Raw genomic sequence first — 15,062 nt, 5'->3', positions numbered from 1 at the left:
CATGTGCACACTGCACTCCTGAGGTACACACCATGCACACTGCACTCTGGTGTTATACACACTGCACTCCTGAGGTACACACCATGCACACTGCACTCCTGTGTTATACACACTGCACTCCTGAGTTACACACCATGCACACTGCACTCCTGTGTTATACACACTGCACTCCTGAGTTACACACCATGTGCACACTGCACTCCTGTGTTATACACACTGCACTCCTGAGGTACACACCATGCACACTGCACTCCTGTGTTATACACACTGCCCTCCTGAGTTACACACCATGTGCACACTGCACTCCGGTGTTATACACACTGCACTCCTGAGGTACACACCATGCACACTGCACTCCTGTTATACACACTGCACTCCTGAGTTACACACCGTGCACACTGCACTCCTGTGTTATACACACTGCACTCCTGAGTTACACACCATGTGCACACTGCACTCCTGAGGTACACACCATGCACACTGCACTCCTGTTATACACACTGCACTCCTGAGTTACACACCATGTGCACACTGCACTCCTGTGTTATACACACTGCACTCCTGAGGTACACACCATGTGCACACTGCACTCCTGTGTTATACACACTGCACTCCTGAGGTACACACCATGCACACTGCACTCCGGTGTTATACACACTGCACTCGAGTTACACACCATGTGCACATTGCACTCCTGTGTTATACACACTGCACTCCTGAGTTACACACTGCACTCCTGAGGTACACACCATGTGCACATTGCACTCCTGTTATACACACTGCACTCCTGTGTTATACACACTGCACTCCTGAGGTACACACCATGCACACTGCACTCCGGTGTTATACACACTGCACTCGAGTTACACACCATGTGCACATTGCACTCCTGTGTTATACACACTGCACTCCTGTGTTATACACACTGCACTCCTGAGGTACACACTGGGTGCACAATTGACTCCTGAGTAACATACCCTTCATGCATTGCACTCCTGAGTTACGCACCGTGCACACTGCACTCCTGTGCACACTGTATTTCTGTTTCACACCATATTTTTTTTTACATACTACGCACACTGTGTTCCTGTCTATGTTACACTTTGTGTATCACTTGGAATGCCCCCTGTATGATGCCTTGCCCCAGTTGATGTTTGCATCCTAATCCAAGCAGCCGAGTGCCTGTAGTCATGGTTTAGGTTTCCATGGGGGTCATACTTGGTGATGTTGTGGCCTCCTCACAGATTCCTTCTTGGAAGAGTTGCTTCCACACCGAGAGGGAAACTTGGTCCTCAGTCTCTGCTGCTCTCCCCCTGCCCTGTAGGGTCTCCCCTCCTGACATCTCACTTCCGGCCTGCTCTGCTCTGAGGAGCCAGTCTTCCTCTACTCCTGTCTAAGCCCTTAGGTGCTGCCCTCACCTTCAGGGAACCTGCCCGGAACCCTGTGCCACTGCCCTGTGTGTGTATGCATTGGGGGGGGGGGCTGGTCCTAGGATGGCATGGCTTGTCAAGGATTGGTGGATCAACCACTTGTCTCAGGCCAGCACGAGGCCAGTCCATTCATCCCAATTCCACAGTGGGGACATCAGAGTGTGAGGCTGGCCAGGTCCCTGAGACACACACAATGGATGTGTGCCCAGGCCCCCCATGTGGGCTGCATGTGTGTCGGGCACCAAGCCCCCTATTCATGTCGCTCCCTATCCTGAACCAGCATTAGCTGGCAGAACAGAGCAATCCTGTCCTGCCCCCTCTCCACGTTTCAGCATGTGACATGGGGCAGGAGCTCCTGAGGCAACAACTATGGCTCCTGCTGGTGCCAAGACACTAGTGTGCAGACGCCATCAAGAAGCAGGTAGAAAATTACGATGCACTTGGCCTAAAACTTATGTTTATTCTTGTTTCCTTAGAAATCAAGATCCAGCCGGCCTGGGTCTCTGACCACAGGGACCCCTGGCACCTATGATGTGCAGTGCCTGCTGGGTGGCTAGGAAGGCCCTCTATGGTGGTAGTGATGCCGACTGGGCCGTGAAGGACACAGGTACTCAGCATGCTTCTGCCTACAGCAATGTGGTCTCCCCTGTGGCCAGCCCCAGTGAGGGTCAGTGGTTTCCCTAGTCACTGAGCAGGTCCCACTGTGTCTAATTGCTCCAGAAGTCTCTGTGGGGAGTACGCAGGGCAGGTTGTGAGGGTGCCTGGCCTCTGTGGGTAGGTGACCTGTCTACTGTAACACTTGGAGCTGGCTTGCATTGCCCTGGCCTGGGGCCTGAGCTCTGGATCAGCGCGAAGGAAACAATCTTCGGCCTTGTAAGTCCTCCCAATGGACCGCAACCCCCTCACTTGTCGAGGCTTCTTCCTGGTCTGTGAGGCGAGAAGCAGGCAGGCAAGCCTTCCCAAGGTTTAATTTATTTCTTTGATCCCCAAAACTGAAGTTGTGGCTCTCTCATGTGCATGGTTTTCCTTTTGGATCCAAACGAGCATTTATGTTACAGGATTTCCATCCAGTCCATGTGTGGCATAGACCATCTCCAGGGTTGGGCAGGCCCTGTGCAAGTAGTGCCCAGCCTTCCTCTGGATGCCCAAGAGGGTGCCAGGATTAGGTGCAGCCTTGACCCCCTGTGGTCCACATCCCAGCCGTGTTCCCATCAGGGTTGGACAGGTGCACCTGCAGTGTGGAGTCTGGCCTGAGCTGCTCATGGGCCTGAACCGTGCGCACTGCTTAAGCTAGGAGGGTCCTGGGCTATGGTGAAGCAAGTCTCTTCTCTGCAATTTATCTGGAAATGACTGCTCTGGGACCCCAGAATCCCCTGCCCAAACCTAGAACTCAGCGCATATGAGGCTGGGCAAAGGACCCTGTGCCGTGTCCACAACCTGCCAGCCTGCTAGGGCTCCCCATTCAGCTGGGTCGGCCTGACAGCAGGATCTGGTCCCACTCTCGGCTGCACTCTGGCCCTTCAGTCTAGGATCTTTGCCACCTCAGGAAGATGATCTGATTGAGCCACTCTGAGTTGTGTGAGAGGAAGATGACCAAGTCCCCAGACTTGGGTTCAGGACATCCCTCCTGCTTCAGGCTACCCTGGGGGTGCAGGAGAGAGGAGTGGGTGGGAACAGCCCTGGGATCCCATCTCAGCAAAAGGACTGAATCTTATATGGCCAATGTGCAGGAGCAAGAGTGAGCCCTGTAGATGCCAGGTTCTGCTGAGGACTGGACAGCCTGGAGCAGGACTCCTTCCCCTTGGTTACTGTTACAATCAAAACACTCTGGGGTGGGGGAGACAGGAAGATCCAGGTGGACCTTCATATAAGGCCCACTTTCTCATGCACCAGGAGTCCCACAGGTCCTGGTGGGACACAGGCAATGGCCGCTTCTCTGACCTGAATCCTGACACAGGCCCCTGTGTTCTGGGCTCCATCGGCGGAGACTTCTCTGGGAGCTACGTACCTGCTGTGACCAGGCTCTGCACTACTTGGCAATGGTCTTCTCAAAGTTCCAGTTTTGCACGTGCCAGTTTCTGAGCTTCTGGTGCCCTTTGGGTGGACAGGAGGGAAGTGGCGAGAGCACAGGTGATTGCCTCAGCTTCCCCATCCAGGCTCCCAGGTTTAGGTTTAGGAAGTGAAGAGCAGGTTCGGGCTCAGACTGGCCCTGGATTCCCACTTGCCTCCCATCTCCGGAGATGCGGCAGAGTATAGCTGACGGGCTCAGACACCAGTACTCTCACTGCCGTCCATAATGCATGAGAAGAAGCCAGTTTGCCCGTGTGCCCAGGCCCCAGCACTCCTCAGTGGCCTGCTGAGATATCTTTTGGACAGAGGCCCCAGAAGGAAGCTTCAAGGATGAAAAACTGGCCACCTGGAATCTATGGTCATTCTTTCCTTCCTTCCTGGGCACATGCGTGTGTTGACCCTGCTCTCTGGGGGATGGGAATGGGCATCTCAGAGAAAGTGCCAGAAGCTGCTGGAAGATAGCAGCTGTTCCCAGGGACCTGCATGGAGGAGGTGGGTCTCGACCCTGAGTTCACCAAGTTTGGCTTTTGTTAAAACATGCCTTAGTGTGGGATTTCAAAGGTGAATTTTAAAGCTGGAGTGAACTGTGTCCTGGGGGAGGCGTCAGCTGCATGTCCTCAGGAAGAGCCAATCCAAGGCCATGGAACTCAGGACATGTCCAGAAACATCCACGAGGCACTTGCCCACCTGTGGCACTCACAGCTGGGAGGGGTGATGGGGGGCACTGGGTGTCCCTGGCTCAGCCCACTGGAGGGAACAACTAAGTGTTTAGACTTTGTGACCCAATTTCCCCAGGGTGAGAATTTCTGTAGAATATGGGCCCTGGGGGCTAACGTGCAGCTACACAGGCACAGAGACCAGGTTCCCCATGCAAGCCACGGACATGTGTCAGGGAAATGCTGAAGGTGGGATGAGGTGTCTCTATGGAGACATACAGTGGAAAGGTGAATCTGGAAAGGGCCTGACCTGGCCCACCCTGGTGGGCAGTGATCCTGGCCTGTATGGTATGGGAGGATGCAGCTGTGTCCTCCATATCCCTTCCCCGCCCCGGCTGGGCATCTCCTGGCCTTGGTTCTCTTCTCCCATCCCTTCCAGCCTTTGCTGCTCTGGGGAGATGGTGAGGAGGGGTCTTGGGGAGTGAAGAGCCCCTACAATGGGCATGGGGGTGAGGCCCTCCAGGGTGGTGAGAGCCAGAACAGGGGTTGGGCGAGACTGACTTGTAGGGAATCTAACTCCCAGACTTTCACTAGGGTGAGTGCAGGCAGGAAAGAGAGGGCAACTTCTTGGGCAGCGTTCTGGGGAGAGCAGATGTGAGTCAGGGGCTCGTGCGGGCATCCTGCAGGGCACAGAATGGGGTGTCCAGGCAGTGTGTCTGGCACAGGAGACTTGGTATTCACATGCCACTCCTGGCCACGGCCTCAAGAACTGACTGGGTGGGGGAGATGCTGCTGCCAGCAGGATCTAGTACTCAGCTGTGCAGGAGCTGAATGCTCAGTTGGTCAAGCATAAGCCTGCCACCCAGGAAAACTGACATAGGAGGGTTCTAGGAGCCTCTTGTCCTGAGGCTGCTTTGGTTTAGGGTCACTGTGGATCAGGGTGTCCAGCCACATCCAGCAGCGAGGCCGTGGCTGTGGTCCTCCAGACATGTGGCTGGATTGAGCTTGTCTGAGCTCATGCTGGGTCTGCCCTCAACTCCAGCCAGGAGAACACAACTGTGTGTAGGAAACCACTGGGACAGCTGCCTTGCAGGAGGACGGGTTGCGCAGGTCCTCTGTGTCTTCCTCTGGAGAGAGCCCTGCATGCAGGGAGGCTGTGAGGGCTGAGGGGAGGTCACTGTCCATGTCCTCGGTGCAAGGAGGCCTGCAGCCCGGGCTTGGCCTGGGGAACATTCAGCACAGGCAGCAACAGTCTCAACATTGCAGAAGATGTCAGGCCAAGGTGTATGCACTGCCCTCTCCCCCGTGTCTTCCATGAGTGTGGCCTGGCCAGCTATTGCTCCTCTGCCTACCTCTCCTGTGGGCCCCTGGCTTCCCAGTGCAGTACCCGCAAGCTGCAGCATGGACACAGATGCTGCTCCAAGCGCCTTGGGGGCACCACGGCCAATGCCTAGAGCAGCTTGGGTAACAGTGCCATTCATACCACTTTCGCCAGGGTGAGTGCTGGGGGGACGGCAGCCACCCAGCTCCTTCCCCCTGCATGGCCCCCGCCTAGTAGGGCAGGGGGTTATGGCTTTTCTCACCAGACCCGCCTCTCTCACTCTCCCCAGCTCCCATCCATGGCACCCAGTGCTCCTCTTGGGTGCTGGTGCCAAGCAAGACTCCTGGGGTACCCATGGCTCAGGATGCCCAAGGTACTGCACGCCACCCTGGGCCAGTCAGCAAGAGGGGCTCAAGGGAGGGCACAGGACACTCCCTCCGCAGGAGAAGCCCCATGGCCCTGTCCTTTCTTCCCCAACAGAGGAGGGAGCCAGGGGTCTGGGGGGTGCAGACCAGCTCTCCACGCCCATCTTGGCCACCAATGGGGTTCTGCTCCTCCCCTCCCCCTGGCCCGCCCAGGCTTCCTGACGCCCCAAGTGAGGCGGGAGCATGCAGGGAAGGGAGCAGCCTCTAGCACTTGTCATCTTCCTCGGTGTCACTAAGAAGATCACCCACAGTGCTACACACAGTGCCAGGCCCAGGCCCCCCACGCCGTCGCCGCCGATAGTGCCCGTTGGGCATCTGCCATCTGTGCCGCAGGGGTGGGGCTGAGCCGATGGTGTTGGACCGGCCGAGGCTAGTGGCCACAGCGGCTTCGAAGGTGAGCGTCTCCTCCTCGCCACAGTCCGAGGCGTGGGAGTCTTCGTGCAGCGCCAGGTAGGGCTCCGAGATGTAGCGCTGGGGTGAGGCCTGTGGGCCTGATGTAGTAGGTACCTCGGACAAGCCCCCTGGGGTGCTCTGCAGGGATGGGGAAGCCAGCAGGGTGCCCCCCTGGCTCCCATCAGCCTGCAGGGAGAAGTCGCCACCAGGCTGCTGCTTGAGTGAGCAATAGGAAAGGAGGGGCCGTGGCTTTGGGGGAAGAGGAGGCAGCTGCCGGCGGCTGTGCCTCGGGGTGCTGCTGTCCGAGACAGAGGGGATGGAACTCTCACTCAGGGAGCCTGTGCCCTGTGGAGGGAAGGATGACACAGTTCACTGCCAAGGGTGTACTGGCCAGGCCTCGGCTGAGCTACTAGTGGCCACAGCGCTTGGCTCCCACCCACGCAGGATTTCCTGGGACTCAGACTTCCCTGATGCCTAGGCCTGGAGCCAGGGTAGGCAAATGGATGACAGGATGTGTGACCGTGAGTGGCCATAATGCCGCTCCATGCTGAGATGTCTCCCCTTGGTTCTTTCTCCTAGTCCCTCAAGTCCATGTCAATAGGCACTTGTCCTCCCCAGCGATCGATCGCAAGACCTCTGCCCTGAGGGAACCTGATTCATGTGAAGCAGGTTGCTGGGGTCTCAGGGCCCAGCAAGCTTTGTTCAGGCAGGGGCTGGTCACTGCTCAGCACCATGCAAACACCGGGGAGCCTGGGATGGGATGTCTGCCTCTCCCTCTTCCTCTCCCAGCCACAGCACCTGCTGTCTGAAGGCTGGGATGGTCAAAAAGGGCTCCAGGGCCAGGGCCTTTCTGGGGGTTCTGCTTCCGAGAGTCTGATCTGTGGGTGCCACCCAGGCTCACCTGTCGGGTGGGGCTCTGGGACCTGCCCTCACTTGGAGACCTAGACTGATGGCGCTCGGGGGACTCCCAGTCCGCCTGGGTCCCCCGCTCCTCGGAGCTGCAGCGGGACACATCAGCGGAGAGAAGGTGCTCTCGCTCTTTGGATCGTCCCCGCTCTCTGCCTCCTGAGCGGTGAGTGTCAGCCTTGTGACCTGCAAGACAAGGCAGCCTGCTGCTCAGTGTGTTGTGCCAGGCCCTGTTATATGTTGCATGTGGTGTCCCCCCAAACTCAGCTATGAACTCTGACCCCCAGTGGGATGGAGGGGCCTTCTGCAAGCAACCAGGTCCTGAGATTGGAGCCGTGGTGGGATTTGTGGTAAGGAGATGTAGGAAGGGTCCTCCTGGCGTGGCCCTGGACAGTGCTGTGTGCATGGACATGGGGTCTCGGTGGCCACAGTCCCAGTGCTGTGAGGGGGAATCTGTGGTTTTAGGCATCATCTGCCTGGAGGAGCTGGAGGTGACCTGCTTCTGTCTCAACTGGACAGGGCCTCTGCTTGCAGTGAGGCCAGAGATGTGCATGTCTTACAAAGTGAGGTAACCTGGAGGGGAGGAGGGGCACCCCAGGACCAGTCAGTCTAACAGCTCCGCCAAGTGCAGTGGCCAGTCCAGTGGCCACCTGGTCTGTACCTCAAGGTCCTTCCTGGCTGGGCTGTAGTGCTTGTGGCCTCCTCACCTGAGTCTGAGTTGAGGCGGTGGGCAGACAGCCGTAGGGATGAGTGGTAGCTGCGGCGCCGTGACTTGTAGGTGTTGTCGCTGCTCCGTTCCATGGAGAACTCCTCCAGCCACGAGGAGCTGGAGCGCTTGTCCCGGATGGTGGAGAAGGAGCGCCGCATGGAGCCTGGGTCCGTGACCACCTGGAAATGTTGGATGGAGGGACATGAGGTCTGAGTGAGCACAGGAGGGTGCAGGGTTGAGAGAGGCCTGAGGTGTGCCCTGGGTCTCGGTCTGAACTGCGGCTGGGGCCAATCTGGCCTCAGGCTGCTGAGGGCTGTGGTGGGCAGGAAGCTGCCTGCAGTGCTGGGGCCCCACTGACTCCCATTCCTGCCTGCTTTCCTGGCCGGCACAGAATTTGCCACAGAAGTTGGAACAGTCACAAGAACGTCTCGTCTCTGTCGAAACCATGTAGGACAGACAGGCAGACAGACAGGAAAAGCCAGGGAAACAGACAACAGGGCCTGGCGTGGCCTGTGCTGGCAGGATGGATGGCCTGACACGGAGTTGCGTGTGAAGGCATACATGCTGGAGATGCTGACGGGAGGCTGTGCCTTGGCCGAGGCTGCAACCGCACAGGGGCCCGTGTGAACTAGGCCCCAGTGCCTCTGCTCCTGATGGGAGGGGCAAGGGTAAGCTGAGGCTCACTTGAGAGCATCAGGTGTTCTCTCACAGCCCTGGGTGCTGCGGGGGCAGGTGGTGGTCGCTTTTTACCTGGGGCTCCATAGTCAGGCGTGGCATAGAGGAGGCCCTCCCAGATGCCTCCTGCTCCCGGGTGTCCTGAGGAAGCTGGGTGCCATGGTTAGCGGACCGCACGCTTTCTAATTCACTAACCTCTGGCTCCTGGAAACAAACACACAGCCACGCTCGTGGAATATGCCAACTCCCTTCTCTTGCCCCTGAGGACACCTCTGACCCTCAGGCTCTCAGCAGGACATCTGTCCAGGATGGGCCTCTCTCTCACAGCCACTAGAAGAGGGGAGGCCCAGGCCCCTCTTGCAACTCCAGGTGGGCACACAGAAGTGAAGACAGACACGGTGTGGCCCAGTGTGTGCAGACATTCTGCCAACCTCTTGTCAGACTCAGGTCATGAGATGGCCGTGAACAGGCTCACTCTGTATGCCACACATGGCCAGTGTCCCTGCATGAGAATCTGGTGTCCAAGAGCAGGTGTGCAGTGGGGCATGTAGGGGTGCCTGGGGGCACTGGCTCCAGCAGACATAGTGACAGTGTTGTCGTGCGTGAAACACACACTCTACATGCACACACAGGTCCCCACCCACGGGATGGGCAGTGTGTGGCCACCGACACCTGCAGGGAGCCACGGACACACGGACTGACACGACGGACACACACCCACATAACCTGCTCTGTGTCTTGGAGGGTTCCCACCCAACAGGTCTGCTGGGGCTCTTAGGGAGTAGGGGTCTGCTTGGCAAGTGCCCTGTCCTCCTGTGCCTTGGAATTGGATGGCAAGTCCTGGGCTCCCCAGTTACCCTAGACCCTCCTGGAGACAGAAACAGCCAAGCTAGGAAAGCCAAGTTGAATCCCAAAGCCTGCTACCTCGACCTGCATCGCTGCCACTCAGGGTATAGGCTTGTATGTACCAGGCAGCGGCCAGTGTGGCCGCTTCAGGGATCATGTTTCTGCTTTCTGCGAGTCAGGCCAAGCCCCACTGCTTTCCCCCCCTAGCTCTCAGAAACGCCACCACTTGGGTGGCAGGCTTAGAGTGATGACCTGGCATCCTGCTAGGTCACCCAAGCTTCCTAGCAGCCAGCACTCCGTTACCCTTGCTTTGAGCTTGGATTGAGGTGGCCGAAAGCACCAAGGTTGGCGCTGGATCCTCTGGGGGTTTACCCGGCACCTCCCTCCCAGGGGAGGCCTTTGTTGGACTCTGCTCCTGCATTCAGGGTCCATACCTGGAGGTTGTGACCTGATGCAGGGAGAGGCTGGAACCACCCAGCCTGAGGCAGGGGCACTGACTGGGACAGGACGGTACTGTCCTGACTGGCCATGGGTAAGAGAAGAACAGGGAGGGCTGAGGAGTTATAGGTTATTCACCAGAGAGCGCTGTTCCTGGAACTGCCCTTCATCCTCTGGCGGGTCCATGCATGTCAACTGGAAGATCTCCTGTGGGGACAGTGGACTCATCGCAGGACATCTACTCCGGCCACCCCTGAAAGTAAGTCAGAGCAGGGCTGAGGGCCAGGGTCCTGTTCCCATCCCTCTTAGCAGCTCCCAGCAAGGCACGCTATCACCTGGGCCCCAGGGAGGCTAGCACCTAGGCTGGGGGCAGGCCACTTATCCCCTACCAGGCAGCCTCAGTCCCACCACAGGAAGGTGTGGGCTCAGGGGCGGCATGCCCAACCAGGTAGGCAGCTCAGCCTTGCCCAGCTTTGGGGTTGCTTGCAGGAGAACTGCCCTGACCCTGAGCAAAGCAGGCATCAGACCCAGGCTGTGGCACCTGCAACACTCCCATTCAAGGGGCCCTAGTCAGGGTACCAGGGGAGGACTGGCTAGCCTGTGGCTTTTCCCCTGAGCCTGCTCCAGAATGCTGTGTGAGGCTCCTGGGTTTGGGGTGTGCACTGAGGCCAGCGGCTGGCAGCAGCTCAGGGGTGGGGTGGGGGCATTGTGGGTCTCCTGCACCCAGTCATGAACAGACTGTGAGGCATCTCTCCTTCTTCACAATCAGCCCACAGATGCCCCAAGTGGACACATACAGCCGGCAGAGGTCATCTGTCTGGCCTAGCTGCCATGAAGGCTGGCACTGGCTTCCACTGCCACAAAGAACTGGGTGAGACCCTGCCAGGACTCCACTGGAGAGAGATGGGCTTGAGGGTTTTGGGCTGTGTAGCTCCTGCTCCAGCTTTCAGAGGCTTCCTGGGGCCTGGTGGAATGGTGTAGCATGCTACACTTCTGCCTGTGCTCCTGGTTCGAGTCCTGGTTGCTCCATTTATAATGTAGCTCCCTGCTAAGGGTCTAGGAAAGCAGCAGAAAATGGCCCAGCTACTAGGGACTCTGTACCCACAGGGGGAGACCCAGAAGGGCACCGGGCTTTAGACCAGCCTAGATGAGGCTGTTGCTACATGGGGGAATGGAGGAGGAACCAGCAGATGGAGGGCAGCCTGGTCCACCACTCAGACCCTTCCTGGTGGTCTGCATTACAGGATACTTGTCCACACTGCCACAGGGTGATGAGTTTTAGACTGGACTTCCAGAGGGACAAGGTCCCTTCCTTAAAAACTGGAGTTCTTAGACTGTACCCACACCCACCCACCATACTGTTTCCTTCCATGGCTCTCCCAGCAGCATCACAACCTGTCCCTCTGCCAATAAATGTGACATTTCCCTCATGGCCACCTGCCACAGCTCACTGCACCTCCCTCTGACCTAGACCATATGGTTATGCCGAGGTCTGAACACAGTCTTTGCGATTTCCCAAACAAAAGCTTGTTCCCTTCCCCTGCCCAAAGTGAACCCTACCTGGTCAGCAGACATCCTCCTCCATCCGCAGTTTGCCACAGCTTTCCTCCTCTCTGTCTGCCAACAATGACTCCTTTCCAGACAGCTCAGTGTCCTCCCTCCCCATGTCTCTCATCCCCATGTCTGCTCTAAGTGTCCTCCCTCCTTGTGTGGGCTGTCCCCTCCAAGAGAGGCCCCCGCCTCTGAGGGGATTACCTCCTGTACCTGCACGGTTCACTGCGTCTACTTCGTCACTTCCTGTGACTGTGATCAGCTGATCCTGTACCCAAGTCAATACTTGTACTTGAGCCAAGTTGATTCCTTCTAAAGATTAAACCTAGGATCACTTCTCACTGTCACATAGGTGTGCCCTGTGTCAGAGGCCCAGCAAGGCTGTGCCCCCACGGCCTCAGACCGGGCACAGGAGTGTGCCTTGCCCAGTGTGGCCAAGAGTATGCCGGTGAGGCGGGCCACCCATGTGGAGTCCGTGACTAGGGTTTCCTGGACTCAGAGCACTGGACAGCAAGAAGCCCTCTACCTCTTGCTCTTGAGCAGGCCACTGTGTGGACACCTCATCTGCTGCAGTCTTGGGAAAGGCATCGCCCAGCACATAGGGAGCACCCCAGTCTACTCACAGGCCTGCAGGGGGACCTGGCGGGAGGTAGGGCAGGGCCTTGGCATTGGCGATGATCTCCTGGGGTAGAGAGGAAGGCTCCATGCGCTGGAACATGGGTGCATTTTTCTGCGTGGAATGGGAACAAAGGAAGCTGATGGCAGGAGAACACAGCGCGCACAAGTGATGGCCTCACCCCAACCAGCAGCCATGTCCTTTGTGCAGCACCGGCTCACCTGCTCCTCCAGCTGCCGCCTCTGCTTCTTCACCTTGCTCTGCTTGTAGTAGTCCATGATCATCATTGCTGCATAGATCTTGCCCACAGTCAGGTCTGAGGCTGGAAGCAGATGTGGCACAGAGGGTGAGGCATGATGGCAGGCATGGCTGTCACTGACTCCAAGGTGAGGCCAGCCCTGCCAGCATGTGCAGAGGTCTCCTGTGTGCCCAGACCTGAGGACATGGCACAGGCCATCTATATCTGTCCCTGGGGCTTTCAGTCCGGGACACCAACACTTTGCTGCATGCTACCTCCTCCTTGTCCCCACAGACAAGGCTACCCTTGCCCACACTGTGAAGTTTGCTGCACAGTATGGCACAGGGGGTGTTTGGCCCCCAGAGGATCCCTACCACAGCATCACAGACTAAGAAAACACTTCCCGAAACCCTGGTTCTCCCTGGAACACTGCACTCCATGCCCAGGCCCCTGAGCAGCCCTCACCTTTGGGCATGGGCACCAGCAGGTCCAGCATTTTTTGAGACAGGTGGGGCCAGATGGCCAGGATCTCCTTCTGCAGCTCCGAGTCCAGTTGCTGCCTGTCTGCGCCCCCTGCAGGAACAAGTGCCAGGGAGTCAGCAGGGCAGGGGCCCTGTACCCCATGGGGAGAACCCCAGTCATGGGGCTGACGGACATGCTACCGGGGTCTGTCTGCCAAGGAAGCCCAGCACAGCAACTCTGGTGACCCTGGAGGTCAGGAGTGGCTTCCTCATGGACCTCTAGTGCTGCTCAGGCTCCACCCACCAGGAGAAACTCCACGGGCAGGGCTCAGTGCCCGCACAGCTGTCCTGTGGTTAGGCCAGGGTTTGGGTGTGAGTGCTGCAGGCCCATCCTCCCCCCAGACTCCCAAAGAGATAGCACCACCCAGAAAATGCCAGACATGTTGGGGGCAAGGCAACATGAGGACAGGAGGCATGGTGACATGATGGCAGCTTGCCAGGGTCAGGAACCCACCACCTAGGCCGTGGCACTGCTGAGCCCCTGGCAGCAATGGTCAGTGGTGCACGCCTTGTCCCCCACACCCTGCAGAAATGGCTGTGAGTCAGCAGGGCCCTGCTCACCCTTGGCGATTTTGATGTCTAGTGCTGTGCGGATCAGAGCCATGAGGGTAGATGTGAAGTGGACTGTCATGTCCTCAGCCACGGGCATGTTCATGAGCACCAGCCTCTGCGTGGAAGAGAAAAAGAAAGAGCCGGAAAAACAAAAACAGATGGAAAGACACCTTGGGGAGGAGGGAGGCACCAAGGCCCAACACAGACAAAAGGAGGGTAAGGATCCCATTCATATTCCCTGCACCTCACTCAGACCCCAGGAAGGGGTTCTCCACTGGCCAGGGAGCAATTTTTCAGGGGAGGGAGTCAGCTCCAGGAGGTGGCTCCATCCCCTGCCCTGGCTGGCTCTGCTCATCTGGACAGATGCATCCTGGTGCACCCTTTTTGAGTTTCTGAGATGTAGGATTTGCCAGCCCAAACTGAGCATGCATGGTCCAGGATGAGGCGGAGTGGGACGGGCAGGAGGGAGGCACGCAGGCTCAGGACGGGATGAAAGGAGGAGCAGCAGGTGGGCGCGCCCTGTCCCCTCATCCATGGGGAAATCACTGGAATGGCCAAGTCCACATCCCAGAAAGCAGTTTGCTCCAGTCCACCTCCCCCACCCCCAACCATGCAACTTCCTCCAGATGTGAAGAATTCAGGGCCACACCCAGCCCTGGGTCCTGTGGATGTGGCCATTGTGGATGAAGGGAGGCCAGTCCACACAGAGCTGCATGCCAAGTCCTTGGGGAACCACCAGCCCAGCAGGTCCCCACAACAGGCTCCTGGCACTGGGTGGCCTAGTTTCCAAGTCTGGTTCCACAGCAAAGGGGCCGTGGATTAGCTGGACAGAACCTCCTGCCCACAGCTGAGCACACCTGAGGACAGGTGGTTCCCCAGGACCATGATGACTGCTCAGGCCAGGCCTGCATGTGCACCGCACCTGGGAGTGCTCTCAGAGCTTTAGAGAGTGAGGGCTGCTGGCCCACGGGGGGCCATTGCGCCATGAGGGCCGCTGGGACTGCTGGGACTACTGGGCCTTGAGGACCTCTGGGCCATGAGGGCTGCTGGGGCCGCTGGGCCACGGGGGCTAACTTGGCCTTGAGGGCCTCTGGGCTTGGGGTGCCACTGGGGCCGCTGGGCTGAGGGGGCCACTGGGGATGCTGGGGCCACGGGCTGTGGAGGCAGTAGGGACTGCACTCCCTGGTTCCTTGGGCTAGAACTGCCCCCATTCCTGGGGTTAGGGTGAGCCCTGTATTTCCTGTGTCCATTCATACCTCTCAGAGCCACATTCAGAGGACTGGCACGTTACTGCCCAGCCAAGCTGATTCCAAGTCAATTTTACAAACTCTGACACTTCCTTCTCCCTCAAATACCCTATGGCCCTCATCTGTCCTCTGGGGCCCCACGCAGGCCATGCCTGTGGGCGCAGAGCCACACGGGAAGCCCCCATTCTCTGTAGCCCATCTCAGTAGCCTTGGGCTCCTCATCCTCTGGGCCTGGCCCATGCCTGGGTCTGGTTTGCTTCCTTCTTTGCCCCCCTCCACCACCCTGGCCCACCACTGCCCCTGTCCTGGGGATCCTGAGGCTGGAAGGAAGGGAGGTGCTCTACCTTATACGCCACCTTGGAGGGGCATCTCTTGCCGAGGCCTAGTGGTGGCGACATGAGGGTCAGCATCTCGTACATTTCAGTGTAATGGATGCGGCCACTGCGTAGGCGGCGGTGGCAGGCCGGG

General features: G+C 58.2%; 1 protein-coding gene across 3 annotated transcripts in view; it reads right to left on the bottom strand.

Annotated features, from left to right (window-relative positions):
• Window positions 1-6,106: 6,106 nt before the first annotated feature.
• CACNA1E (calcium voltage-gated channel subunit alpha1 E) overlaps window positions 6,107-15,062 on the bottom strand; it is a 167,676-nt gene continuing 158,720 nt past the window's right edge. For 2 of the 3 annotated variants that reach the window (XM_040985336.1, XM_040985338.1), the window contains 9 exons: window positions 14,939-15,035; window positions 13,357-13,462; window positions 12,740-12,847; window positions 12,258-12,358; window positions 12,044-12,150; window positions 10,008-10,122; window positions 7,909-8,089; window positions 7,197-7,387; window positions 6,107-6,640 (listed from right to left, as the gene is read on the bottom strand). In XM_040985336.1, coding sequence (XP_040841270.1) covers window positions 6,107-6,640; window positions 7,197-7,387; window positions 7,909-8,089; window positions 10,008-10,122; window positions 12,044-12,150; window positions 12,258-12,358; window positions 12,740-12,847; window positions 13,357-13,462; window positions 14,939-15,035 — 1,540 coding nt within the window. Of the gene's footprint in view, window positions 6,641-7,196; window positions 7,388-7,908; window positions 8,090-8,660; window positions 8,790-10,007; window positions 10,123-12,043; window positions 12,151-12,257; window positions 12,359-12,739; window positions 12,848-13,356; window positions 13,463-14,938; window positions 15,036-15,062 lie in introns of all 3 variants that reach the window. The other variant, XM_040985335.1, reaches the window with a different exon arrangement.

This window comes from Ochotona curzoniae, unplaced genomic scaffold, assembly GCF_017591425.1.
Source record: "Ochotona curzoniae isolate NIBS_2020 unplaced genomic scaffold, NIBS_Ocur_1.0 contig_430, whole genome shotgun sequence".
NCBI classification, from domain to species: Eukaryota; Metazoa; Chordata; class Mammalia; order Lagomorpha; family Ochotonidae; genus Ochotona; species Ochotona curzoniae.
The sequence above is the reverse complement of the archived record's forward strand: the minus strand, read 5'-3'. Positions and strand labels throughout refer to the sequence as shown.